A 27,873-nucleotide genomic window follows, 5' to 3' on the forward strand; every position below is an offset into this window, starting at 1 on the left:
TTATGGATTACAGCTCGGGAGAGCAGCCAGCTTAATTAAGGACATAAACTCTTCCACATTGCTCTAGCAGAAAAAAAGATAAAAAAACACATAAAACAACGGACTCATCGAATCATGGAAATGCTACAGTGCAGAAGGAGGCCATTCAGCCCATCGAGTCTGCACCGACAACAATCCAAGCCAGCTCCTATCCCCGAAGTCCCACACATGTACCCTGTTAATACCTCTAACATACGTACCCTGGGACCCTATTGGGCAATTTAACACGGCCAATCAACCTAACCTGCACATTGCTGGACTGCGCGTGGAAACCGGAGCATCCCACGCAGACACAGAAAATGTGCAAATTCCATACAGGCAGTGATCCAAGCTGGGAATTAAACTCAGGTCCCTATGAGACAACAATGCTCACCATTGTGTCATTGTGCTGCCGACTCAAGAACAGCTTCTTCTCTGTTGCCATCAGATATTTGAATGGACTTACATCGCATTAAGATCATCTATTTCTATACACGAGCTATGACTGCAACATGGTATTTTGCACTCTCTCCTTCTCTGTGTACAATATTCTTTTTTTTGTATGGCACTCATGTAATACTTTTCACTGTATGCTGTCTGTGTGGATTTTGCACATGCTCCTCACGTCAGCATGGGTTTCCTCCAGGTGCTCCGGTTTCCTCCCACAGTCCAAACATATGCGGGTTAGGTTGATTGGCCGTGCTAAAATTGTTCCTTAGTGTCCTGGGATCCTTAGGTTAGAGGGATTAGTGGGTAAAATGTGTGGGGATGTGGGGGTGTATGTGAAAGAAATAAATCAAATCAAATCAAATCAGTCTTCCACATCTCAAGCTGGAACATCAGCACAATGTGCCCTGGCTTTACCAATTAATTTATGCAGGTTGGCGATATGCACAGGACTGCTGTGATCGAGAATGAATTTACACGCTTAATGTGGATTTTGGGGAGCCGTGAGAAACTGGACTCGCTCAATGTGGATCCTCTCCAGAGAAACACAATACGTCCTTGTAATAGGAGAAATCTCAATAGGCAACATAAGAACGCGAGAACTAAGAGCAGGAGTAGGCCATTGACTCCTCAAGCCAGCTCCACCATTCAATAAGATCATGGCTGATCTCTTTGTGGACTCCGCTCACCATAATCTTAATCCCCTTACTGTTCAAAAATGTATCTATCCTTGTCTTTAAAACATTCAATGAGGTAGCCTGAACTGCTTCACTGGGCAGTAAGTTCCACAGATTCTTTGTGTGAAGACATTCCTCCTCAACTCAATCCTAAATCTGCTCCCCTTATTTTGAGGCCATTCTCCTGAGTTCTGGTTTCACCTGTCAGTGGAAACAACTTCCCTGCTTCTATCTTATCTATTCCCTTCATAATCTTACATGTTTCTATAATCTCTCCTCTTTCTTCTGAATTCCAGTAATATTTCTCCTGTCAACTCAGATTCTCCCCATATGCCAACCCCCTGAACTTCGGAATCAACTTAGTGAACCTCCTCCTTCAGTGCCAGCATATCCTTTCTCAAGAAAGGAGATCAAAACTGTATACAATATTCCAGGCGTGACCCCACCAGCACCTTATACAGCTGCAACATAACCTCGCTGCTTTTAAACTCCATATGTGAGAATGGAGTGGGTTTCAATGTGAAAAAGAATTCACTAGTGATGATGGAATCCCAGATATTGAACTGGCTCCCTGATGCTGTGAGGCAGCAGTGCTAACCATTGTGCCATGCTACCATTCATACAAGGTGCCCTGAAGATATCCAAGGTCACGCCCAGGACACCGGCATCACCATATCCATGGTTGGGAAATGATTGGAAAAAAATCTGAGGGACAGAATTAATCTCCACTTCGAGATATAAGGATTGACGAACAATAGTCAGCATGGCTTTGTCAGGGGGAGATCATGTCTAACAATTTGCTTGAATGTATTGAGGAGATGACTGAATGAGTAGATGAGAGAAGTGTGGTCGATGGACATGGACTTCAGAAAAGCTTTTGAAAAATTCCGCTTGGGGGAATGAGCAAGAAAGTGATAGCCAATGGAATCCAGGGCAATTTGGTAAATTACATCCAAAATTGGCTGAGGGTGATGGTCGAGGGTTGCTTTTGTGACTGCAAGTCTGTGCCCAGTGGGGTTCCATAGGGATCGATGCTGGGTCCTTTGCTGTTTGTAGTGCATATTGATGATCTAGACATGAATGTGTGAAGTATGATCAGTAAGTTCACAGATGGTATAAAAATTGGTGGTGTGGTAAGTATTAAGGAGGAAAGCCTCAGATTGCAGGAATTATAGAATCCTACAGTGCAGAAGGAGGCCATTTGGCCCATCAAGTCAACACCAACCACAATCCCACCGAGGCCCTATTCACAAACCCCCATGCATTTAAACTAGCGAGTCTCCCTGATACTAAGGGCTATTTATCCTGGCCAATCCACTTAACCCACACATCCTTTGAATGTGGGAGGAAACTGGAGACTTGGAGGAAACCCACACAGACACGGGGGGGGAGGGGGGGGGGGGGAGGAATGTGCAAACTCCACACAGACAGTGACACAAGCCAGGAATCGAACACGAAGCCCTGGCACTGTGGAGCAGCAGCGCCGACCACTGTGCCAAGGAAAAGGGCAGGCTGGTCAGGTGGGCAAATGGAATTTAAACCTGAAAAATGTGAGATGATGTTTTTGGGAGGATTAACAGGGCAAGGAATTGGACAATGAACGGTAGAGTGTGAGGAAGTGCGGAGAACCAGAATGAATGTGGGGTGCACATACGTGAATCCCTGAAGGCAGCAAGACAGATAGATGAGGTGGTTAAGATGACATGTAGCATACTTGTCTTCAGCAGCCACAGTATGGAATATAAGAGCTGGGAGTTATGATGAAAGTGTATAAAATGCTGGTTAGACCAGAGCAAGACCATTGACTGCTGCTCTGGTCATCACACTACAGGAAGGATGTAATTTCACTGGGGACGGTGGAGAGGACATTCACCAGGTTGCTGCCTGGGCTGGAGAGTTTCAGCTATGCAGAGAGGCTGGTGAGTCTGGGTTCTTTTATATCTCAGAGCAAAGAAGGCTGGAGGGGGAGCGGCCTGACTGTGGGACTGCTTCCCAGTGGGGGTGCAGTGCCTGATCGTGGGAGTGCTTGAGTGATATGTACAAAATCAGGTGGACAGAAATAAGAAGAAACTTATTCACTTTCCTCGAGGTGTCACTAACCAGAGGAGTGTGGATTCAAGTTAAAGGGCAGATTTCTGTGTGGATTGGAGGAAAAATGTTTCCATCCACAGGGTGCTGGTATCTGCAGCTCACGGACTGAAAGGGTGATAGAAGCGGGAACAACCACAAGAGGCATTTAGACCAACAATTCAAACACCAGAGCACTCAAGGGTGTGGATCGAGTGCTGGAAAATGGGGATCGGTTGGATAGGTGTTTGATGACCAGTGCAGAAATAAGGGGCTGAAGGGCCTCATTTTGCACTGTTAAAACTCGATGACTGTTGGACAACCCTCTAAGCAGTGGCCCCATCAGTTGGAGCTCTCACAGATCTTGGTGGGATACCGAACACACACCAAACCTACGTGGTTGCACATGCGTAATTTGCAGCCAGCAGTGAGCTGCCTGGTCTGAGAGAGACATCTGTCAGCCCTCTGCTGCTGCAGCTAATTTCAACACAGTAGCTACCCCCAGATAATCCGAGGCCCATAGCTCTACGTGAGCAGCCCCCGAACAAATCTAACACCCATCCTGCCACCACCACTCGGACCAATCATCCCTCTGCCCCCACACCAATTGCATGCAAAGAGGCAGCAGCTCCCCCCTCCATCCCCCCTCAGCCAAAGATCACATGCAGAGTGGACATCCTACCCCCAAAAGCTCTGTGCCGAGTGGCCACAAAGACTGACCTACCTCACCAACTGCGTGCAGTGTATCAGCAGGACCTGCTACACCCCAAGAATCACGTGCTCAGTGGCAAAAGGGCTACGGTCCCTACATCACCAATCACATGCACAGTGGGATTGGGCCACCCTCCCTACTGGATCGTCCCGCCCCCCCCCACCCCCCAAGGTCCAACCGCCTTCAGGCCCCGCCCCTCCCTCTGGTTCCACCCCTGCCAGCCATGGCCCCACTATCTTTCGGTCCCGTCCTTGTAGACCTCACCATCTTAGGCCCCGCCCTCTTGGTGGGTAGTGCCAGATGGGCACTGTGCAAGGGGCACCTACCTTTGCCCTCGACGCTGTCCTGAATGGCGTTTGGTTCTACCAACGAGATCATCACCACTTGTGCTTTTACATGTGGGCCAGCTGTTTTCCTCACCAGACGCACCCTCTCCTGGTGAGGCTGCAAAGGCAAGTGTGCCGCACACTTGCATCCCAGGCTCGCTAATTTTATTTAAGTTTGTTTCAAAAAAAAATTCAATAATTTATTCAGCCTCTTGCCAGAAATGGGTGGGAGACGGAATCCGCCGCAGATCCATTGCCGGTGAGGTCGCAAGAAGCTAGAAATTCGGTGTGGACCTGAGTTCTCGGCTGCTACAAAGTTTTACTTGCTCACTCCACCATTAATGGGCAGGGAGTAGTTGGAAACCACCCCTCCTCCCCAATCCTGTGTGTGTGTGTGTGTGTGTGTGTCTATATTGTCTGTACCAATGTGCATGTGTGTGTGTGTGTGTCTATATTGTCTGTACCAATGTGCATGTGTGTGTGTGTGTGTCTATATTGTCTGTACCAATGTGTGTGTGTGTGTGTGTGTGTGTGTGTGTGTATGTGTGAGCAAGAGAGTATTGTATGAATGTTCCTTAGTGCCCATTGCTCTGGATGTTACAGCAATTTTGGTTATTCTTGAATTTGTGTGTGAGTGGGAGTAAGTGCTTAAATCTGATTGCTTCCATCAGCACGTGTGTGTATTTATATATCTGCTCTTGGGTGTGTCTGTGTGTTTGTGTTCCTCTGACTGTAAGAGAGTTTGTGGTGGCACAGTGGTTAGCACTGCTGCCTCACAGTGCCATGAGACTCGGGTTTGGTTGCCAGCTTGGCCACTATCTGTGCGGATAAAGCATATGTTCCCTGTGTCTGCATTGGTTTCCTCTGGGATCTTCAGTTTCCTCCCAAACTCTGAAAACTGTTCTGGAGATGTGCATTGGCCATGCTAATTTTCCCTTCAGTGCACCGGTACAGATGCTGGAGTGTGGGGACTGGGGGAATTTCACAATAACTTCACCACAAGGTTAATGTAAACCTGCTCGTGTCACTGCTGAATATACATTAAACTTTACAAAACATGTGGTTTCTCTGTGAGTTCATGCTTTGCACATATCATCATTAAAATGGAGTCTACAACATTGTAACTGGGTGGATGATTAGCAGTGAACTGCTGTTACATATAGAGGCTAAAACAGATTCTGCCTCAACCTTTTGTTCACAATGGAATCATGTTGTGTGTCACATGTCTGTGGAAAGTCACAACACACAGAAGACATCCCAGCCCATGGGTCCTGAGACAATTGTCAGTGGCTGAAAGAAATGATAACTGGATACAGAGATTCAACGAAAACAGCAAGAGCAGCAAACCGAGTACAGTAAATGACGAGAATATCAAAACAGCCTTTCTGGAATTAGGAACTGGACATAGAGAGCGGGACTTTACAGCCTCACTCTTCCCGAAGCTGCAAAATCCCAACCGACGTCAACAGAACACCCCATGTTCCGCCCCTCGCCTGCTCCGATCCCCGTGGTGACCGGGTCGATACAATTCAAGCCAAGGACTTACCCGGAACACCAACAATCGCCAGAAGGGGATAGTAAATGCATTGAATTGCATACAGTAGATACTGAATCCAAATAGCCAAACTTAACTTCCAATCATCTGCAGTCAACAGAGAAATCCAAGTGAATAAACTCCTGTCCTTGGTTGGAACATTCCAATCCATTGTCCTCACATTCTGATCCATTGTTGTAACATTCCAGTCGAGTGTTTCCACATTCTGATCCATTGTTGGAAGATTCCAATCCATTGTTCCCATATTCTCTTCCATTATTGGAAGGTTCCAATCCATTCCTCCCAGATTCTGATCTCCTCGCCCTCCCTCTGTTTCTCTACAGCCGCTGATCTCTGTTTGTGTCGGAGTTGCCGCTCCCTGCTGGCTCAGTGGGACAACGCATTGAACGGAATCCCTTATTAATAGAAGAGGGAAAACCTCCAGGCACACTAATCCAATCCAGGGAGACTCACTTTAATTACAGTCACTAAACAAACAGTTTCACTTAACCCCTTTCAAACCAACAGTTTTTCACACCCAAAGTAGAAAATTTGCAGCCTAGGTGGGGTGTTGAGGGTCAGGGAGGAATGGAAAGTTGGAAATAATGGAGGGTCAGACTGTGAATCTTCCAGTATTCATTCGATATAACAGAGGTCCCTCTGCTGGCATTCATTTCCAGAGGGCTAGAATATAAAAGCAGGGGTGTACTACTGAGGTTTTATACGATACTGGTCAGACCACATTGAGGTTATTATGAGTCATTTTGGACTTCACATCTAAGGAAGGATGTGCTGGCCTTCGGGTGATCCAGAGGAGGTTCTCGAGAATGATCTGGGGAATGAAAGACTTAACGCATGAGGAGAGTCTGAGGACTCTGGGTCTGTACTCAATGGAGATTAGAAGGGCGAGGAGGGGGAGCTCATTGAAACAGGCAAAATAATTAAAGGCCTGAATAGAGTGGACATGGGAAAGATGTTTCCATTACTACGAGAGATGAGGGCCAAGGGAACATCCTCAGAGGAAATTGACAGCCCTTTAGAACTGTGATGTGGAGATGCCAGCATTGGACTGTGGTGGACATGGTAGGACATCTCACAACACCAATTGCCCTGATGAAGAAGCATTGTTCTAAAAGCACGAGATTCCAAATGAATGTCTTGGACCTTAACCTGGTGGCGTGAGACTTCCTATTTCAAAACTGTGATGAGGAACTCAATGGGCCGAACAGCATCATTCTGCTCCTGTAGCTTATTGTCATCATGGTTGTTAGTTCTGGATGAGGTTAAGATTACTCAGGTCTGATATAGACTGCTAAACCCAGGCTGTTGTCGATCTTGTGTACAGCTTATGTATGAAACAACATTTGTAAATCAAAATCACATAAATCAATCTCTCAGTGCAGATCAATCCGAGCAAGAGAATTCAGATAGATCCATCTCTCAGTGTTATGTACTGTACAGTCTGAACAAGAGGCTTCAGATAGAACTAACTCTTAGTGTTATGTACAGTACAATCTGAGGCTTCAGATAGATCTATCTCTCAGTGTTTTTAGAACAATCTAAGCATGAGGGTTTACACAAATATAAGACCCTTGTCAGACCCCACTTGGAGTACTGTGCGCAGTTCTGGTCCCCTCACTACAGGAAGGACGTGGAAGCTATTGAGAGGGTGCAGAGGAGATTTACAAGGATGTTGCCTGGATTGGGAGGCATGCCTTATGAAGATAGGTTGAGGGAGCTCGGTCTCTTCTCCCTGGAGAGACGAAGGTTGAGAGGCAACCTGATAGAGGTTTATAAGATGTTGAGAGGAATAGATAGGGTGGATTCTCGGAGGTTATTTCCCAGGGCTGAAATGGTCGCTACGAGAGGACACAGGTTTAAGGTGCAGGGAAGCAAGTACAGAGGAGATGTTAGGGGTAAGTTTTTCACTCAGAGGGTGGTGAGTGAATGGAATCGGCTGCCGTCAGTGGTGGTGGAGGCGAACTCGCTGGTGTCTTTTAAAAGACTTCTGGATGAGTATATGGGATCTAATGGGATTGGGGGGTATAGATAGGCCTATGGCTTAATAGGTATAGAAGTGATCGGTGCAACTAGTGGGCCGAAGGGCCTGTTTGTGCTGTAGTGTTCAATGTTCTATGTTCTAAATCATTCTTTCAGTGTTACGTACAGAACAATCTTATCAAGAGGCTTCACATCCAGCTTTCTCAGCATTTTCTACTGAGAGGTTGTTGGGAGGCAAGAGTGAGTTGGGGAGACAGTGGGAGAAAGTCACCGGGACACCTAAACAGAGTCAGCAGCACCTTAGGAGAGTGTGAGATGGGGGCACTGGGCCACTGGGAAACTGGGACTGGCAGTCAGCCCCTTGAGGAGAGTGTGAAAGGGGAGCACTGAGACACCGGGACAGAGAATGCAGCACCTTGAGGAGACGTGAGAGGGGGACAGTGGGACAGAGAAGGCAGCACCTTGGGGAGAGTGTGAGAGGGGGACAGTGGGACACCGGGACAGAGAGGCAGCACCTTGGGGAGAGTGTGAGAGGGGGACAGTGGGACACCGGGACAGAGAGGCAGCACCCTGGGGAGAGTGTGAGAGGGGGACACTGGGACACTGGGACAGATAGGCAGCAACCTGAGGAGACTGTGAGAGGGGGACATGGAGAATTCAAGCTACTGGTAGAGTTTTGCAGTACTGGGACCGAGACTGTTTCTTTAATGTCCTGTGGTACTGAGGATTCTCTTCAATATCGGCTCCACAGACAGGTTTCAGGAAACACAAACCTTTATTCTGTCTGTTCACACAACACTCCAAATATTGACTGCCCACTCTGGGAGGATCCCAACAGCTCACCCCACACCTGAGCTCACATGGTTCATTCCCTTAAAGGAATGCCCCAACATATATAAAACTTCCCCCCTGTACATAGGAATACCCCCTGTTATAGGTAAATAATACCTCTGAGATTAGTTGTGAGTCAAAGAAAAGCAGGTTTCTTTCAAAAGCTTTTGGGAGACGCCTGGTTCCGAAAGCGGTCACCAGACTTCTCACCGAATACAAGTAAGAATCGAGTTTTATACATCCGAGGTCCCGCCCCGAACAACGTCTGCAGTCTCCAAGCTGTCTGTCATGTTTCGCCGCCCTTCCTGTAGTTATTGCTGCCTCAGCGGTTTTGTCCTTTGCCGAGTCAATGCATAATCCGTGCAGAGTCCCTGTACTTCTCAAGGCTGCAACTGCTTCTCGTCTGTTCCCCTGTTGTGATTAGTCGTTATCTGCATCTCCATACCTACGGCTTGTTTAGCCAAACATACAAGGCTACAAGCTGCACAAACGTGTCAACTGGCATACAAGGTCCTGGGGCGCAAGAACAAGTCTTGCAATACGTTTTTTTTAAACAAATCTTTAAGTATCACAAAGTTCATTAACCCATTCCCGACTTCATTTCCCCCTTTTGTTGGGGCCAGGCCAAAGCATGGCCCCATGACCAATTTAGAACCAAATGTTACCAGCGTATGTGCCCGGCCCATTTGTCAGGAGGTCTGCCCCCCACCCCCCCCCCCCCCCCACCCCCCTCTGCCTGAACACTTGTGCCCAGTATAATTTGGGCTTGTCACCATTTTACAACAGACGCTTACCAATGTTACACAAACACAGCAGGTGAGAACAATTACAATTAATACAATAAGTCCATCCATCAGGTATCAACCACACATCTGAACCATTGTGCCAGCCAGCCCAGAGGGTTATAATTGTGATATCGGTTCCCCTCATTTGTTTTTGCTACATGTTTAATATGATCTCCAAAGCATCTGAAATATACATCCAGCATTCGGAGCCAACTATAGCGCATGTCCCTCCTTGGGAGGCTAGCACGTAATTGAGGGCCAATCGGTTCTGTAAGGCAGCAGTCCGGAGAGCTACAGCATCTGCTGGTACTTCAGAGATGATTGTGCTTACCTCTCCAACCTGTCTCTATTCTCTCTAAGGTCGGGGCTCCTGCACTGTCTTTGCTGTCCCGTAGAGTGGTTATGCTAGCGTGAGGTATTGTTCTGTCCCACGAATGGCTCACTTTGTCTTCAGTTGGTTCCTTAAGTGGGTGTAATGGTGAAGGTCACCACATAGGGGGCGGGAAAGTGGAACTGAGCCACGACAGATCAGCCATGATCTTATTGAATGGCGGGGCAGGCTCGAAGGGCTAGATGGCCTACTCCTGCTCCTATTTCTTCTGTTCTTATGTTCTTATATGCTAGGTAGCATGATCCAACTAACTCTGGGGAAGCCGTGGATAGGCTTTATTTGCCTACAGGTTACCTCCCGGGGCCTAGCCCATGTGTTGATGGTTACAATAGACAGAGTTATCGTTACAGAATTGTTTATAGTACAGTCCCTACATCCTCACAATTCTGCTTATACTTTCCCTCTGTGGCTGACAGGGCCAAGGTCGTGAGAAACAGCAGGAGAATCATTTCATTATTTAATTATAACCTGTGTGACCGTTATAGAATGTTTCAAAGGTTACACCACCCCACGCACAACTTCCTGCAAACCCGATCAGCTCACTTGGAGATCAGTTGTCTCATGTAACTGTGAATTGAGCACATTACATTTTTTTTTCAATTGGTGCCGGCATATTCTTTCAATTGAGTCCAGTGTTTCCAGACACTCCTGCCTTGCATATCTATGTAGGCACAGGTGTCACCACTGATGATAACCTCGTATTGGCCATTCCATCTGGGGGGCAAACCCAGGTTTTCCGGGTAATGTCTTTATGATCACCTTGCTGCCTGTCGGGGGTACCTCAGGGGCCTGTTCGAGTTCAATGTTCTCATCTCTTATTGATTGGCTTTCCATTATTGTCTTTCACATACCCTTCAGTTGGGCACTTAGCTCTAAACCATACCGTCTAATCCTATCTTGTAGAGGGCCTACATCTGTCCCCCCGGTAATAATGGACTCGGGCAGTTTCATAGCCCTTCCAGTTATTAGCTCATAAGGTGTTAGCCCTGTGGTTCATAGAACATAGAACATAGAACATTACAGCGCAGAACAGGCCCTTCGGCCCACAATGTTGCGCCGACCAGTTACAAAACAATGACCCACTAACCTAAACCAATCCCTTCTCGTCCATAAACCTATCCACGGATCTCTTAAACGCCCCCAAACTAGGCGCAGTTACAACTGCAGCAGGCAGGGCATTCCAATCCCTCACCACCCTCTGGGTAAAGAACCTACCCCTGACATCCGTCCTATAACTACCACCCCTTAATTTAAAGCCATGCCCCCTCGTGCTAAATTTCTCCATCAGAGGAAAAAGGCTATTACTATCCACCCTATCTAAACCTCTAATCATCTTATATGTTTCAATAAGATCCCCTCTTAGCCGCCTTCTTTCCAGCGAAAACAACCCCAAATCCCTCAGCCTCTCCTCATAGGACCTCCCCTCCATACCAGGCAACATCCTGGTAAACCTCCTCTGCACCCTCTCCAAAGCCTCCACATCCTTCCTATAATGTGGAGACCAGAACTGCACACAGTACTCCAAGTGCGGCCGCACCAGAGTTGTGTACAGTTGCAACATGACGCTGCGACTCCTAAATTCAATCCCCCTATCAATAAACGCCAAGACACCGTATGCCTTCTTAACAACCTTATCTACTTGACTCCCAACTTTCAGGGATCTATGTACATATACACCTAGATCCCTCTGCTCATCCACACTATTCAAAGTCCTCCCGTTAGTCCTATAATAGTTCGACTCATAGTAGCTCTGAGTTTCATTCATATGAGGGGCAATACCTCGGTTCATCTCTTTCCCGAGTGATAATGGCCTTTGCCAGGGAGGTCTTAAGGTTTCTATTCGTACGTTCCACCATTCACGAACTTTGAGGGTGGTCGGGTATGTGAAATTTCTGTTTTATCTCCATCAGTTGGCATATAGCTTTCCCTACCCTCCCCATAAAGTGTGTGCCTTGATCGGAGTCTATTTGCAAAGGAAACCCCCATCTTGGGATGATTTCCCCAGCTAATATTTTTCCCACTGTTATGGGTGAACAATTTTTAGTCGGGAATGCTTCTACCCATTTGGTCGATTATCACCAAAAAGTATGTTCTCCCATGTGACTGCGAGAGGGCCCTATGAAGTTAATTTGTAGGTGATCCCAGGGACCCTTAGGCTGATGCCCCATCTTAATTTCTACAGGTCTCCCTGGGTTAAACTGGGCGCAGGTTATGCACCGATGGCAATACTGGGGAATATCCTGTCCCATTCCTTTCCACCACCATTCTTTCCCCATACTGGCTAACGTGGAATCCCTTCCGACATATGATAGTCCATGAGGTAACTGCATCAGAGTTTGCAGGGTACATTCTCACGCTAACACTTTAGCATTTAACCTCCATACACCCCTTTCATCAGGGTAGATCCCTGAGCTTTCCACCTTGCATGTTCTTCCCGAAGGGTTTCCCTATGTAGCTGTGAGATGTCTATCGGGGGTTCAATTTTAACTGAGGCAGCAGGCAGGGCTTCTCCCATTTCTAGGGCAGGTTGTTGGCCGCCTAGTTCCCCTTAAAAATGTGCCACTCCTGACTTTATTGTCTGGTTCTTTTTGGTGTGACTTTACCCTCAACATTGCAGCTTCTGATGGGAGCTCACTGGCCTCAAATAAGATCATAGAATATAGAAAAACTACAGCACAAACAGGCCCTTCGGCCCACAAGTTGTGCCGATGATATCCCTACCTACTAGGCTTACCTATAACCCTCAAACCTATTAAGTCCCATGTACTCATCCAGAAGTCTCTTAAAAGACCCTATCAAATTTGCCTCCACCACCACCGACGGCAGCCGATTCCACTCACCCATCACCCTCTGTGTGAAAAACTTACCCCGATATCTCCTCTGTACCTACTCCCCAGCACCTTAAACATGTGTCTTCTCTTGCGACCATTCCAGCCCTGGGATAAAGCCCCTGAGAATCCACCCGATCTATATCTCTCAACATCTTATACACTTATAAGGGTAGGTTATTAATTTCTACTGGGGTGGTTTCGCTGAAGTAGGCAGGGGTCTTCTGCCCGCTAATTCCATTTACAGAGATCATTTTATTTGTTATGGGGAAGAACATAAGAACATAAGAAATAGGAGCAGGAGAAGGCCATCTGGCCCTTTGAGCCTGCCCTGCCATTCAATAAGATCATGGCTGATCTGTCGTGGCTCAGTTCCACTTTCCCGCCCTCTCCCCATAACCCTTAATCCTCTCTCTTATCAAAAACCCATCAACCCGCGTCTTAAAAATATTTAGCGAGGCAGCCTCCACCACTTCAACGGGCAGAGAATTCCAGCGATTCACCACCCTTTGAGTGAAGAAGTTCCTCCTCAACTCCATTCTAAACCGCCCCCCCTTTATCTTGAGGCTGTGCCCCCTAGTCCTACTGTCCTTTCTGAGCGGGAAGAGTCTCTCCACCTCTATCCTATCCATCCCATTCATCATCTTATATGTCTCAATGAGATCTCCCTTCATTCTTCTAAACTCTAACGAGTATAAGCCTAGTTTATTCAGCCTCTCCTCATAGCTCAACCCCCTCAACTCCGGTATCAGCCCAGTAAACCTCCTCTGCACTCCCTCCAGGGCCAAAATGTCTTTGCGCAGGTGCGGCGCCCAAAACTGCACACAGTACTGCAGCTGTGGCCTCATCAATGCCCTATACAGCTGCAGCAAGACCTCCCTACTTTTATATTCAATCCCCCTCGCTATGAAGGCCAGCATCCCTTTCGCCTTCCTGACCACCTGCTGCACCTGCAAGCTGGGTTTTTGCGACTCATGCACAGGGACCCCGAGGTCCCTCTGCACCGTCGCCTGCTGCAGTTTTTCGCCACGTAAGTAATAATCCTTCCTACCATTATTCCTACCAAAGTGGACCACCTCACACTTGCCAACATTAAATTCCATTTGCCATTTCATAGAACATAGAACATAGAACATTACAGCGCAGAACAGGCCCTTCGGCCCACGATGTTGTGCCGACCAGTTACAAAACAACGACCCACTAACCTAAACCAATCCCTTTTCGTCCATAAACCTATCCACGGATCTCTTAAACGCCCCCAAACTAGGCGCATTTACAACTGCAGCAGGCAGGGCATTCCAATCCCTCACCACCCTCTGGGTGAAGAACCTACCCCTGACATCCGTCCTATAACTACCACCCCTTAATTTAAAGCCATGCCCCCTCGTGCTAAATTTCTCCATCAGAGGAAAAAGGCTATTACTATCCACCCTATCTAAACCTCTAATCATCTTATATGTTTCAATAAGATCCCCTCTTAGCCGCCTTCTTTCCAGCGAAAACAACCCCAAATCCCTCAGTCTCTCCTCATAGGACCTCCCCTCCATACCAGGCAACATCCTGGTAAACCTCCTCTGCACCCTCTCCAAAGCCTCCACATCCTTCCTGTAATGTGGGGACCAGAACTGCACACAGTACTCCAAGTGCGGCCGCACCAGAGTTGTATACAGTTGCAACATGACGCTGCGACTCCTAAATTCAATCCCCCTACCAATAAACGCCAAGACACCGTATGCCTTCTTAACAACCTTATCTACTTGACTCCCAACTTTCAGGGATCTATGTACACATACACCTAGATCCCTCTGCTCATCCACACTATTCAAAGTCCTCCCGTTAGCCCTATACTCGACACATCTGTTATTCCTACCAAAGTGAATTACCTCACACTTCTCCGCATTAAACTCCATCCGCCACCTCTCGGCCCAGCTCTGCAACCTGTCTAAGTCTTCCTGCAAACTATGACACCCTTCATCACTATCTATCACACCTCCGACTTTGGTGTCATCAGCAAACTTACTAATCCACCCAACTATACCCTCATCCAGATCATTAATAAAAATTACAAACAGCAGTGGCCCCAAAACAGATCCCTGAGGCACAATTTCCTGGCCCATTCGCCCAGCCTATCTAGATCCTTCTGCAGACTCTCCACACCCTCCGCACAATTTGCCGTTCCCCCAATCTTGGTGCCGTCAGCAAATTTCGACACCCTACACTCGGTTCCCTCCTCCAGATCATCTATATAAATGGTAAAAAGCTGAGGCCCCAGCACCGACCCCTGGGGCACTCCACTAGTCACCATCCGCCAATCCGAATAGCACCCGTTGACCCCCACTCTCTGCCTCCTATTTGACAACCAATCCTCTATCCACGCTAACACCCTACCCCCAACTCCATGTCCCTCGACCTTCTGCAATAACCTCTTGTGAGGTACTTTGTCAAACGCCTTCTGAAAATCCAGAAAGACCACATCCACCGGCTCTCCTCTATCCACCGCCCTAGACACATCCTCATAGAACTCCAGTAAATTTGTCAGACACGACTTCACTTTAATGAAACCGTGCTGCGTCTGCTCTATCAACCAATTCCCTTCAAGATGCCTCGCAATTTCCTCCTTAATGACGGATTCTAACATTTTACCTACCACAGACGTTAAACTAACCGGCCTATAATTCCCCGCCTTTTGCCTGGCACCCTTCTTAAACAACGGCGTAACATTAGCCGTTTTCCAATCATCCGGCACTTCCCTGGAATCCAGCGACGTTTGGAAAATAACCACCAAGGCATCCACTATCACCTCCGCCATTTCTTTCAGAACCCTCGGATGCAATCCATCCGGTCCTGGGGACTTGTCCACAATCAGCCCCTCCAGTCTGTCGAGCACCGCCTCTCTAGTAACAGTAACGTCATTAAGACACTCCAGTCCTACCACCTTTCCATCACTAACATCTGGCAAATTATTCACGTCCTCCTCCGTGAAGACAGACACAAAAAAGTTATTCAATACCTTAGCCATATCCCCATCCCCTACCACTACGTCCCCTTTCTCATCCTCTAAAGGACCAACGTTCACCCGAGCCAGCCTCTTCCTTTCTATATATTTATAAAAACTCTTGCTATCCTTTTTTACATTAAGCGCTAGCCCAGGTTCATAGTTTCTCCTACCCTTCTTCATCAACTTCTTTGTCAATCTTTGTTGACATTTAAACCTCTCCCAATCCTCTTCTCGCCCACGACTCTTAGCTACTCTAAATTCCTCCGCTTTTAACTTAACACTTTCCTTCACCTCCTTCATTATCCACGGCTTATTACCTCTCCTCCTACGGTCCTTTTTGACCATCGGAATAAATTTCCGCTGAGCACCAAGAAAGATCTCCTTAAAGATCCTCCACTGCTCCTCAGCAGACCCTCCCTCCAACGCGCTCCCCCAGTCCACATTCGCCAATTCTTCTCTCATCTTACCGTACTCCCCTCTATTCAAACAAAGGACGCGTGTCCGGGAACCCACTTTCTCCTCCTCCATCTGCACCAGAAACTCCACCATACAATGATCACTCTCCCCAAGAGGATCCTTCACCGCAAGGTCCCTAAATCTACCCGCCTCATTACATAGCACCAGATCCAAGATAGCTCGCTCCCTCATCGGCTCCAACACACACTGTTCCAGGAAACTATCCCGGCAGCATTCCAAAAACTCCTCCTCGAGCCCACCGTGTCCAACATGGGTCGACCAATCAATATGTAGATTGAAATCCCCCATAACTACGGCCATCCCATTCCTGCACGCCGCACTTATTTGTGCGTTAACAGCCCACCCCACTTCCAGATCATTATTCGGGGGCCTACAGACGACACCCACCAGCGTCTTCCTCCCTTTGCTGTTCCTAACCTCCACCCACAACGATTCCACGTTCTGCTCCTTGGCTCCAATATCATCCCCTGCTACCACCTTGATGCTATCCTTAATCAGCAGAGCTACGCCACCCCCTTTTCCCTCCTGCCTATCCTTCCTAAACACTTGATAGCCCTGTACATTCAGCTCCCAGTCCCTGTCACCCTGCAACCACGTCTCTGTAATGGCCACCAGATCGTATCCATTTGTGTCGACCTGCGCCACCAGCTCATCCACTTTATTCCGAATGCTTCGTGCATTCAGATAAAGCGCTTTCATCCCAGCCTTCACCTGGACCCTATTTGCCGTAACGCCACCAACCATACTCATGCCCCCACTCCCTCTATTATTGGGACATCCTCGGCCTCTTCCCTTACCTGTACCCTCTCCTTAACTTTAGAAGTCATAACGTCACCTACCCTCGCACCCTCCCCCCCCAATTAGTTTAAAGCCCTGTCTACAGTCCTCTTTACTCGCTTCGCCAGCACTCTGGTCCCAGCACGGATCAGACCAACCCCATCCCGCCTGAACAGGTCCCACCTACCCCAATACTGGTGCCAATGACAAAGACTCATTTCTACCAACACGTTGTTTCCTCTCTGTTAGCCAGCTCTCTATCCAAATCAAGGCATTATCTGCAACGCATACTCAACATCGCAGTCTGTTACATCAGACCTTGTTGAAAGACTCCTGAATGTCTACATAAAGCACTGGTTCTCCTCACCGAACTCTACTAGTCACATCCTCCAAGAATTCCAATAGATTCTTCAAACAAGATTTCACCTCTGTATATCCATGCTGACTTTGTCTGACTTTACCGCTGCCTACCAAGTGCTGAGTTATGATGTCCTTGAAAACAGGCTGTAGCAACTTCACCAATACTGATGTTATGTTCACAGGGAACAGTATATCATATTACTGAACGTATCTCTGCAAAATCGTGACATGTAGATCAGTCACTGAGTAACAGCATAGAGCAGCTGACACATAGATTTTGACAACTACACTTCCCATGAATCCCAATAACTCCAGGTGGTATATTTTCTTTACCATTTGAAATTCCAGATACATTTTCAGCGTGAAGTAATGTGCTCCTTCACTCTGCAGGTACTCTCTGTTTTATCTGCATGGTGATACATTCCCAAAGACTTTCACAAAAACCCTGTGGTGTCCCCTCTGGGACACTGACTTTGCAAAATCGCTCATCTTTGAGTTTCTTCAAATGAGCAAACACGTGGCAACTTTGATTGAGGTTGTGGAATATATTTATTACTGAGATTGAGTTGCTGTCTTTCAAAGAATGGATAATGCTGATTACATTGATTAATTTGTAATATTAGAGGCTGTGTTACACACCAAAGTTACTGACATCTAAAACACAATTCTCAAAATCCCACGGCTCAGTGTTGTCTTTCACCTGTCTGTGACCTTTCAATCATCCAATTCCAAATGTTAGAGGGTCTCTCCGGGCTGTTCCACTCTATCCCGGGATGTAGTTACCATCCTTAACTCTGGAAATCCACGCAATCCATCCAAGTCCGATAATTGTGACTCCAATTTCAGATTTAATCTGTTAAGGATTCAGAAACGTGCACCACAACAACTGAATCTATCCCCTCCAGCTCCATTTTTCCCAGCAACCCAGAGAAGATGTCCTGAACCGGGGCACCAGTCAGGCAACACAGCCTTGGGGACACTCCATGCTGGCCACAGGGGAAAGTGTCTATTCCTCCTGTCAAACTATCCCCATTTACAACAACATTTCCCTTTCCTCCTCCCTCTTGAATGGCTCCCTGAACCACAGTGCTATGGTTAAGTTGCTCATCCTCCTTGCAGCCCTCATCCACGTCCGCAAAGGTCACACATCTGTTTCTTTCATCATTTGAAGGACATGGGTGTCCCTGGCTGGCCAGCATTTATTGCATGTCCCTAGTTGCCCTTTGAGGGCATTGAGAGTCAACACCATTGATGTGGCTCTGGTGTCACATGTAGGCCAGACCAGGTAAGGTCGGCAGGTCTCATTCCTTAAAAGGACATTAGTGAACCAAACAGTTTTCTGGATTAATAGTCGAGTGACAATACCATTCGTTCATCATCTACACTGAGACAAGCCCAAGGGCTGAGCCTCCTTCAACACTACCTCCTGGGTTTGTCACCAAGACTTGCTTGGAGTCACACTCTCCTGTCCCTGATCACTCACCAAATGTGATGTAGTTATTCTTTGGGATGTGAGCACCTCCTGAAACACAGTGTCTCGCTAACTCTCCGCTCCCTAGTGTGCCACAGCGTTCAAAGCTCAGACTCCACCTCATTAATGAATTGATTAGAAATAGTCAGCATGGTTTTGTAGCAGGTAGGTCGTGCCTTACTAACCTTATTGAGTTTTTTGAGAAGGTGACCAAAGAGGTGGATGGGGGCAAGGCAGTTGACGTGGTATACATGGATTTTAGTAAGGCGTTCGACAAGGTTCACCATGGTAGGCTTCTGCAGAAAATGCAGATGTATGGGATTGTGGGTAATCTAGGAAGTTGGATCAGGAATTGGCTATCAGATAGGAGACAGAGGGTGGTGGTGGATGGTAAATATTCATCATGGAGTACAGTTACGAGTGGTGTGCCTCAGGGATCTGTTTTGGGGCCACTGTTGTTTGTAATTTTTATTAATGATCTGGATGAGGGTATAGTTGGGTGGATTAGTAAATTTGCTGATGACACCAAAGTTGGAGGTGTGGTAGATTGTGAGGAAGGGTGTCATAGTCTGCAGGGAGACTTAGATAGGTTGCAGAGCTGGGCCGAGAGGTGGCGGATGGAATTTAATGTGGAGAAGTGTGAGGTAATTCACTTTGGTAGGAGCAACAGATGTGTCGAGTATAGGGCTAACGGGAGGACTTTGAATAGTGTGGATGAACAGAGGGATCTAGGTGTGTGTGTACATAGATCCCTGAAAGTTGGGAATCAATTAGATAAGGTTGTTAAGAAGGCGTACGGTGTCTTGGCGTTTATTGGTAGGGGGATTGAATTTAGGAGTCGCAGTGTAATGTTGCAACTGTACACTACTCTAGTGCGGCCGCACTTGGAGTACTGTGTGTAGTTCTGGTCCCCGCATTACAAGAAGGATGTGGAGGCGTTGGAGAGGGTGCAGAGGAGGTTTACTAGGATGTTGCCTGGTATGGTGGGGAGGTCCTATGAGGAGAGACTGAGGGATTTAGGGTTGTTTTCGTTGGAAAGAAGGCGGCTAAGAGGGGATCTTATTGAAACATATAAGATGATTAGAGGTTTAGATAGGGTGGATAGTGATAGCCTTTTTCCTCGGATGGAGAAAGCTAGCACGAGGGGGCATGGCTTTAAATTAAGGGGGGGTAGCTACAGGACGGATGTCAGGGGTAGGTTCTTTACCCAGCGGGTGGTGAGGGATTGGAATGCCCTGCCTGCTGCAGTTGTAAATGCGTCTAGTTTGGGGGCGTTTAAGAGATCTCTGGATAGGTTTATGGACGAAAAGGGATTGGTATAGGCTAGTGGGTCATTGTTTTTGTAACTGGTCGGCGCAACATCGTGGGCCGAAGGGCCTGTTCTGCGCTGTAATGTTCTATGTTCTATGTTCTATGTTCATCAAACCTGAGTTGGTCTTCCTCGAGCAACCAACATTTCCTACAGATGTGTACACAAGTAAACACAAATGGGACCGCAAGCTCCCACATCATGCAAGTACAACACATTACCTGGACTTGCCTCTGTATTTGTCAGGGGTAGGTTCTTTACCCAGAGGGTGGTGAGGGATTGGAATGCCCTGCCTGCTGCGGTTGTAAATGGGCCTAGTTTGGGGGCGTTTAAGAGATGCGTGGATAGGTTTATGGACGAAAAGGGATTGGTTTAGGTTAGTGGGTCATTGTTTTTTAACTGGTCGGCGCAACATCGTGGGCCGAAGGGCCTGTTCTGCGCTGTAATGTTCTATGTTCTCTATGTTCTATGTTCTATTTTATCTACTTTTTATATGTTTTTAATCTTGTTGTAATTTTCTACTTTAAGCTATGTTCTCAATAAACGTCACAGAAAGTATCCCACCAGCAAAAATCTAAATCTGCTTGAATCTGTAAGGATGGGAAAAGGGCATTTCTTTCATTCATTTTTGGGAAACAGAGTTCTCAGGATAGCCAGCATTTATTGCCCATCCCGAGTTGATGTTGGAGAGCGGTTGGGAGTTAAACACATTGCTGTGACTGTGGAGCAACATGTCGGCCAGACCAGGCAAGGACGGCAGATTTCCTTCCCTAAATGATATGAGTGAACCAGGTGAGTTTTCTCAACAATCAACAATAATTTTAAGGTCATCAGCAGATTTTTCATTCCAGATTTTTTTTATTGAGTTCGAATTCCACCAGCTGCCAGGTTGGGATTCAAGCCCAGGATCCCAGAGCATTAAAAATATCAGGATCTTTCCTGATGCTATGACATCAGCAAGGAGCTGCTCAGAAAATTCCCTCAGTGTTCCTTCCGAGGACTGACTCACCAATCAGCTGCTTCCATTGGTCCCACAACATTTTCTGAACATTTTATGTCTGGCCGACACCTGCTCACACTGGACCTGATGGGAAGGCAGTAAGCGACACAAGACAGAGCAATACATCGCCAGTCACTTCCCTAAACTCCCACACTTACCCCAACTCTCAGAGTTTCACTCTTTGTAGCTTGCACTCTGTGGGCAGGTTTAACAGGCCCAGTTCGGAAGTTTATATTCATGCATGAACCTGTTTGAGGCCATTGGACCCCTTCCCATCCAGGTCTGAGTAGCCGCCAAGGGTTCATCCCCAGTTGCCCTTGCTGAGAGGGCAATTAAGTGTCATGATCATGTAAGGGCGACAGATTTCCTTTCCTGAGACATTGGTGATCCAGATTTTTTTTCCATACATCGACAATGATTTTCTGGTCACCAGTGGATTCTGAACTCCAGATATAATTATTTTAATCCCACCATCTGCCATGATGACATTGGAACCCGTGTGCCCAAAACATTAGCTGAGTTTCTGTATTAATAGTCTAGTGATAAAACTATCAGTCCATCATACCCACATCCTGAGTATACAGACCCTGAGATCCAGTGACCTAGATACACCATTAGTCTGCAGACCTCCCTGATTGGATAGCATTAACTGGCTCAATCAGGGAATTCATATTCCAATAGGTCCAACTGATGGTTATCATAAAAGTCATTAAATAAATCTCTCAGTCTCTTTCTGTTTTTCTGTGTATCTCTCTCAGTCTCTTTCTGTCTGTCCCTCTGCCTGTATGTTGTTCTGTGTCTCTTATTGTCTCTCTGCATCTCCCTCTTTCTCTCCCTCGATACCCTCTTCTTCTATCTCTCCTGCTCCCTTTTAATCTCACTCTCCTTGTCCCGCTCTGTCTCCATGTCCCTCTCCCTCTCTGTCTCTGTCCCACTTTTCTTATCTCTCTCTCTCTATGCCTTGCTCTGCCTTTTGCTCTTGTTGTGTCCATTGTATGTGTTCAGTCTCATTCTTTTCCATCTGTTCCCGTGCTCTCTCTCTGTCTGTTTCTCTCTTCCTCTGACTATTTATCTCTGCCCTCCTTTCTGTCTCCCGTTCCCTCTTAGTTGCCCTTTTCCTTCCTTATTACATCTTCCCATGTATGTCCTGTCTCCCTTTCTCATTCCCTGTCAATCACCCTTGCCATTTCCCCCTCTATCCCTATTTCTTTCACTCTGAGAGAATCTCTCTCTCTCTCTCTATCCTTTATCTCTGTTTGTCTCTCTCTGTCTGTCTGTTTCTTCCCCTCTATCTGTTCAAAACTATTTCAAATGCTGTCTGTCTTCATGCCTTTGTGCCCTTTCCTCTCTCTATCTATCTTTGTCTCTCTATCACTCTCACTTTTGCTTTCACTGCCCTCTCTCTCTCTCTCTCTCTCTCTCTATCTGTTACTCTTTCTGTTTTTGTGAGGCTGTTTGTTGCTTAGAGTTTGAATGTCCAATAGGAAGAGTCAGGGATCTTGTAGTTGCAGTAACTTCTGAGGCTGTAATGAGATTAATGATTGCAGTAAAGGGATATTTGAGCAGAATTATTAGCTGCTGTCTGAATTGAGTCTGTGTCACAGCATAAATGGCCGTGTTTGTACAGCAACTCAAGAGTTGCAGCATGAAACCCAATTCCATAACAAAATTATCTAACAATATCGACTTGTATCCCAAATAATCCATCCGATTCCATATTGAATAAACCAATAATATTGACCATAACAGGATGAAATTGCCTGAGATAACAAACAGTAAGATGATGGATTTCCTTCGACTCTCCATCTCTGGGTCTCTGGAATTCTCCCCACTGTTGTGACACCGGAGTCTCCTGCGGGCTCTGCTGCTCACTAAAATGTGTCTGACAGTGAAAGCATTGAGCAGCAGAATCAGGACGAATGGGACACATGGTGTTAAAATGAAGTGGAGGAACTCGATTGTACTCCAGACCACAGATTTCATAACATCCCATGCGACATCACAAAACCAGGGATCGTTCACCAGCTGATATCCATTTAAAAACATAAAATACCAGAAAATGTTCTTTAAACAGCTCAGCGCCGTCACTGTTCCCAGAGCCACAGTCGCTGATTTCTCAGTGCAATATTTACTTTTCAGCTTGGGGCAGCAAATGGCCACAAATCGATCAAAGGTGAAAGTGACGGTGAACCAGACAGAACAGTCAGTGGCTGCGTAAAGCAGGACAGCGTGGATATTACACACAGGAACCGACAGCAGGAAATAAAACTGTTCCCAATAAACTATGGGAATGTGTCTCAATGTAAGGTCAAGGATAATGACCAGCAGATCCCCCACCGACATGGCCACCAGGTAACTCGTAACACATTTGGAAAGACCACAGTTTCTGTTTGTCAGTGTCACAATTGTGATTATGTTCACTGTTAGGAAGGAAAATTAAGATTAAAATTAGACATCATTCAGGGGAAGATGTGACAACTTAGACTGAGGATAGGTGAAAATAAAAACAATGTCCACACATACAAAATAACTTTTTTTTAAAAATCCAGCTCGTCTTTTGGAGTGTAAGGGGAAAGAGGAGCATCCAGAAGAAACCCACACAGACATGGGGAGAAGCTCCAAACTCCACACAATAAATGACCCAAATGAGGAATTGAACCCAGGTCCCGGACGCTGTGAGTCAGCAGTGCTAACCACAGTGTCACCATGCTGCACCATGGCGACAACGCAATGGTATACATTTGGGAGGGAGTTTTCAGAGGAGTTCACAACACTGATCCTCACTCAGCTACATGGAAATAGTCCTTCTACCTTGTGGGGGATTTGGAGGGTAAGAAGGCTGAGGGAGTAAACCCTGACAGAAATCCCTGTAGATGATAATCAGTCATCTCTCAGGCAGCTCACTGACAACCCCTGCAGCAGAACTGGTACCAAACAGTGCTGGCTCACCCTTGCCTCTGACTCATACTAACAGTTGACAGAGGGAGATCCCGATGCCTTGACAGCACAGAATCTCTATTATATTTACCCTGGGCTGTACCCTGGAGAGGAGGCCACAGCATTGTTGCCAAATTAGAACAACACAGGAAGAAATGGTAATTTCACACCTGGTTGGCACAGGACACAACTGCCAGGGTTTGCTTTCAAGTGTTTGAGAAAACTTCAGTGCTCAGTGAATAGTGACCGTCCATAATTCCCAGTGGGTTTGCTGCTGCCCCACTGTGGTCTACTGGACCAGTGAAGGTCAGTGAGTCCTCTCTTGGCAGGAAGGTTGACAATCTGTGCACTTGGTAAGAAAAGCTCAACAAAGGCCATTACCAAAGAAAAACCAAGCAGCCTGCCATAATAACAATCATCCAGTGAGAATGATATCCAATAATATGAAAGACATCGAAAGTTTAGTCATGGCACAAATCAATTCCAGCCTCCTAGATTGCCTTGATCCACTACAGTTCATCTACCTCCTCATCAGGTCCACACACGCCATCTCCCTGGCCCGACAATCGACCCTGTAACACAGACTCATGTTTATCGACTACAGCTCAACCTTCAACACCATTATTCCTACTAAACTCACATCTAAATCCGTGGCCTGGGACTCGGCTTCTGCCTCTGCAGTTGGATCCTGAACTTCTAACTCAAAACAGCAATAAATAAGGAGAGGCAACAACACCTCTTCCACAATCATCCTCAACAGCGGTGCCCGGCAAGACTGCGTCCTCAGCCCCTTACTGTATTCCTTATACGCCGATGACTGTGTGGCCAAGTTCCACTCCAACTCAATTTACAAGTTTTCTGATGACCCCAACGTAGTGGGTCGGATCCGAAACAATGATGAGACTGAGAACAAGGAAGAGTTGGAGAATCTGGTGAACTGTTGCGACCACAATCATCTTTTCCTCAATGTCAACTAAGCAAATCGACTTCAGGAGGTATCATGGAGTACATGCCCCTATCTACATCAATGGGTTGAAGCTGAAACGGTCTAGAGCTTCAGGTTTCAGGGTTCCGATCACCAGTAACTTTCTGTGCCCTTCCATGATGACACTATAGTTAAGAAAGCCCACGAACGCCTCTATCTTCTCAGAGGTCTAAGGACATTTGGCAGGTCAGCTACGACTCTCACCCACTTTTACAGATGCATCATAGATAATATTGTAGCTTGGTGTGGCTCATGCTCTGTCCCAGACTGCAACAAACTTCAAACTTGGTGAATGCAGACCAGTTTATCACTCAAATCAGCCTCCCACTTATTAACTCTGTCTAAGCTTCTCGCTGCCTCGCAAAAGCAGCCAGCATAATTAAGGTATAATGCACCATTGACATATGCTCGTCCCACTAGTTCCAGTAGAGAAAAAAAAGAGAGAAGATATGTGCCAACCAATCCATAGAAAAACTACACTGCAGAAGGGGGCAATTGATCCATTGACAATCCTAGCCAGGCCCTATCCCCGAAGTCCCATCAGTATACACTGCTAATCCCCCTAACATGTGTATCACGGGACGCTAATTGTTAATTTAGCATGGCCAATCAACCAAATGTTGAACTATGGGTAGAAATCGGAATATCCGGAGGAAACTCACACAGAGAATGTGCAACTTCCACACAGACGTTGATCCAAGCTAGGAATCGAACTCAGGTCCATGGAGACATGAAACAGGAGTGCTAACCATGGTGCCACCATGCTGATGAAACAACAACAGCTTCTTCTTGCCGCTAGCAGGCGTTTGAATGGACCTATATGGCATTAAGTTGATCTTTTCCTCCACTCTAGCTATAACTGCATTACATTCTGCAATCTCTTATTCTCTATCCTTTGTCTGTAGAACACTCAACAAACAATCCTTTTCACCGTATACTAATATATATGACAGCAATAAGACAAATCAATTCACATCAAACCAAACCAAATCAGTCTTTTACATCTCAAGCTGGAACATCAGCACGATGTGCCCTGGCCTTACCAATGAACTTACGCAGATTGATGACGTGCACAGGATTGCTGTGATTGAGATAAATTTACAAGGGTCAATGTGACACTGGGGAGCTGCGAGAAACTGGACCTCCTCAATGTGAATGCTTTCCAGAGAAACACGACACGTTCTTGTAACAGGAGAAATCCCAACAGGCAATGTGTGAGAATGGAGCTGGTTTCAAAGTAAACAAAAAATCATCACTGGTGATGATGGAATCCCGGGATCCCTGATGCTGTGAGGCAGCTGTGCTAACCATTGTGCTCTACTGCCATCCTACAAGGTGTCCTGGAGACATCCAAGATCACGCCCAAGACGGCATCATCACTATGTCCATGATTGGAAATCATGATGATTGGAAATCAATCTGAGGGACAGAATTAATCTCCACTTTGACAGGTAAGGGTTGATGAATAATAGTCAGCATGGCTTTGTCAATTGGAGATCATGTCTACAATTTGCTTGAATATGTTTAGGAGGTGATTGCATAAGTAGATGAGGGAAGTGCAGTCGATGTAGTCTAAATGGACTACAGAGAAGAATTCCCTCATGAGAGACTGAACAGGAAAGTAATAACCGATTGGATCGAGGGCAATTTGGTAAATTACATTCAAAATCAGCTGAGTGGCAGGAGGCAGAGGGTGATGGTTGAATGTTGCTTTTGTGACTGCAAGCCTGTGTCCAGTGGGATTACACATGGATCGATGTTGGATCCCTTGCTGTTTGTATTGTACTTTGGTGGTCTAGACATGAATGCGTGAGGTATGAGCAGAACTTTCACAGGCCCCGACCACAATCCCACCCGGCCCGATCCCCATAAAAATCTTCATTTAGACAGATAGATTGGGGCGGCACAGTAGCACAGTGGGTTAGCATTGCTGCTTCACAGCTCCAGGGTCCTGGGTTCGATTCCCGGCTCGGGTCACTGTCTGTGTGGAGTTTGCACATTCTCTTAGTGTCTGCGTGGGTTTCCTCCCACAGTCCAAAGGTGTGCAGGTTAGGTTGATTGGCCATGGTAAATTGACCATACAACCATAGGTTAGAGGATTAGTGGGTAAAATATGGAGGGATATGGGGTTAGGGCCTGGGTGGGATTGTGGTCGGTGCAGACTTGATGGGCCGAATGGCTTTTTTGTGTACTGTAGGGTTTCTATGATTTCTATGACTTGCAGCTGTGTTCCCCACCATGTACCAAACCAATGGGGTTGCAAATACACAATTCAGATACACAAGTGAGATCTTGCTGTAAACAATAAAAATGGATTCTGCAGCCTGCTGACTGGGTGGGTGATAAGCAGTGAACTGCTATATGTTATATGTCGAGGGTAAAATGGATTCTGTCTCAATCTTTTACTCATGAAGGAATAGTGTTTGATGTCACATATCTATGAAAAGTCCCAGCACACAGAAGACATCCCAGCCCATGGGCCCTGAGACAATTATCAGTGGCTGAAAGAAATAATAACTGGATACAGAGATTCAACAGAAACAAGAGCAGCAAACCGAGTACAGTAAATGACAGGGAAATCAACACAGTTAAACAGCCTTTCTAGCAAGAGAAACTGGACACAGGGGAGGGGACTTTAGAGCCTCACTCTCCCCGAAGCTGCAAAATCCCTCCCGTGTTTAACAGACCCTCCCATGCTCCGCCCCTCGCCTGCTCCGAATCCCTGGCAGTCAGGCCGGTAAAATTCCAGCCAGGGACTTACCCGGAACACCAACAATAGCCAGGAGGGGATAGTAAAAGCATTGAATCACGTACAGTAGATATCGAATCCGACCAAATAATGTTATCCATGAGCCATCTTCAGTAAACCAAGAAATCCAGTATGATAAACTCCTGTCCTTGGTTGGAACATCAAAATCCATTGTTCCCAGATTCTGATCCAT

General features: G+C 46.6%; 1 protein-coding gene across 1 annotated transcript; it reads right to left on the reverse strand.

The window, feature by feature from the left end:
- LOC145337510 (putative G-protein coupled receptor 139) lies at positions 1-27,873 on the reverse strand. The gene is made up of 3 exons (XM_080182300.1): positions 27,693-27,873; positions 22,525-23,429; positions 1-63 (listed from the first exon to the last, which is right to left on the reverse strand). The coding sequence occupies exons 1-3, from the start codon at positions 27,871-27,873 to the stop codon at positions 1-3; spliced, it is 1,149 nt and encodes a 382-aa protein (XP_080038426.1).

The sequence above is a fragment of the Carcharhinus amblyrhynchos genome, unplaced genomic scaffold (assembly GCF_965287045.1).
Source record: "Carcharhinus amblyrhynchos unplaced genomic scaffold, sCarAmb.v2.hapA scaffold_51, whole genome shotgun sequence".
Lineage (NCBI taxonomy): Eukaryota > Metazoa > Chordata > Chondrichthyes > Carcharhiniformes > Carcharhinidae > Carcharhinus > Carcharhinus amblyrhynchos.

Excerpts from the sequence above, each read along its gene's own strand:
- LOC145337510 (XM_080182300.1), bottom strand. The coding sequence starts at position 27,873 with ATGGATCAGAATCTGGGAACAATGGATTTTGATGTTCCAACCAAGGAC. Across the intron at positions 23,430-27,692 it reads GGCTATTGTTGGTGTTCCGG|TGAACATAATCACAATTGTG; the intron begins GTAAGTCCCTGG and ends CCTTCCTAACAG. Across the intron at positions 64-22,524 it reads ATCTCATTACAGCCTCAGAA|AGCAATGTGGAAGAGTTTAT; the intron begins GTTACTGCAACT and ends TTTTTCTGCTAG.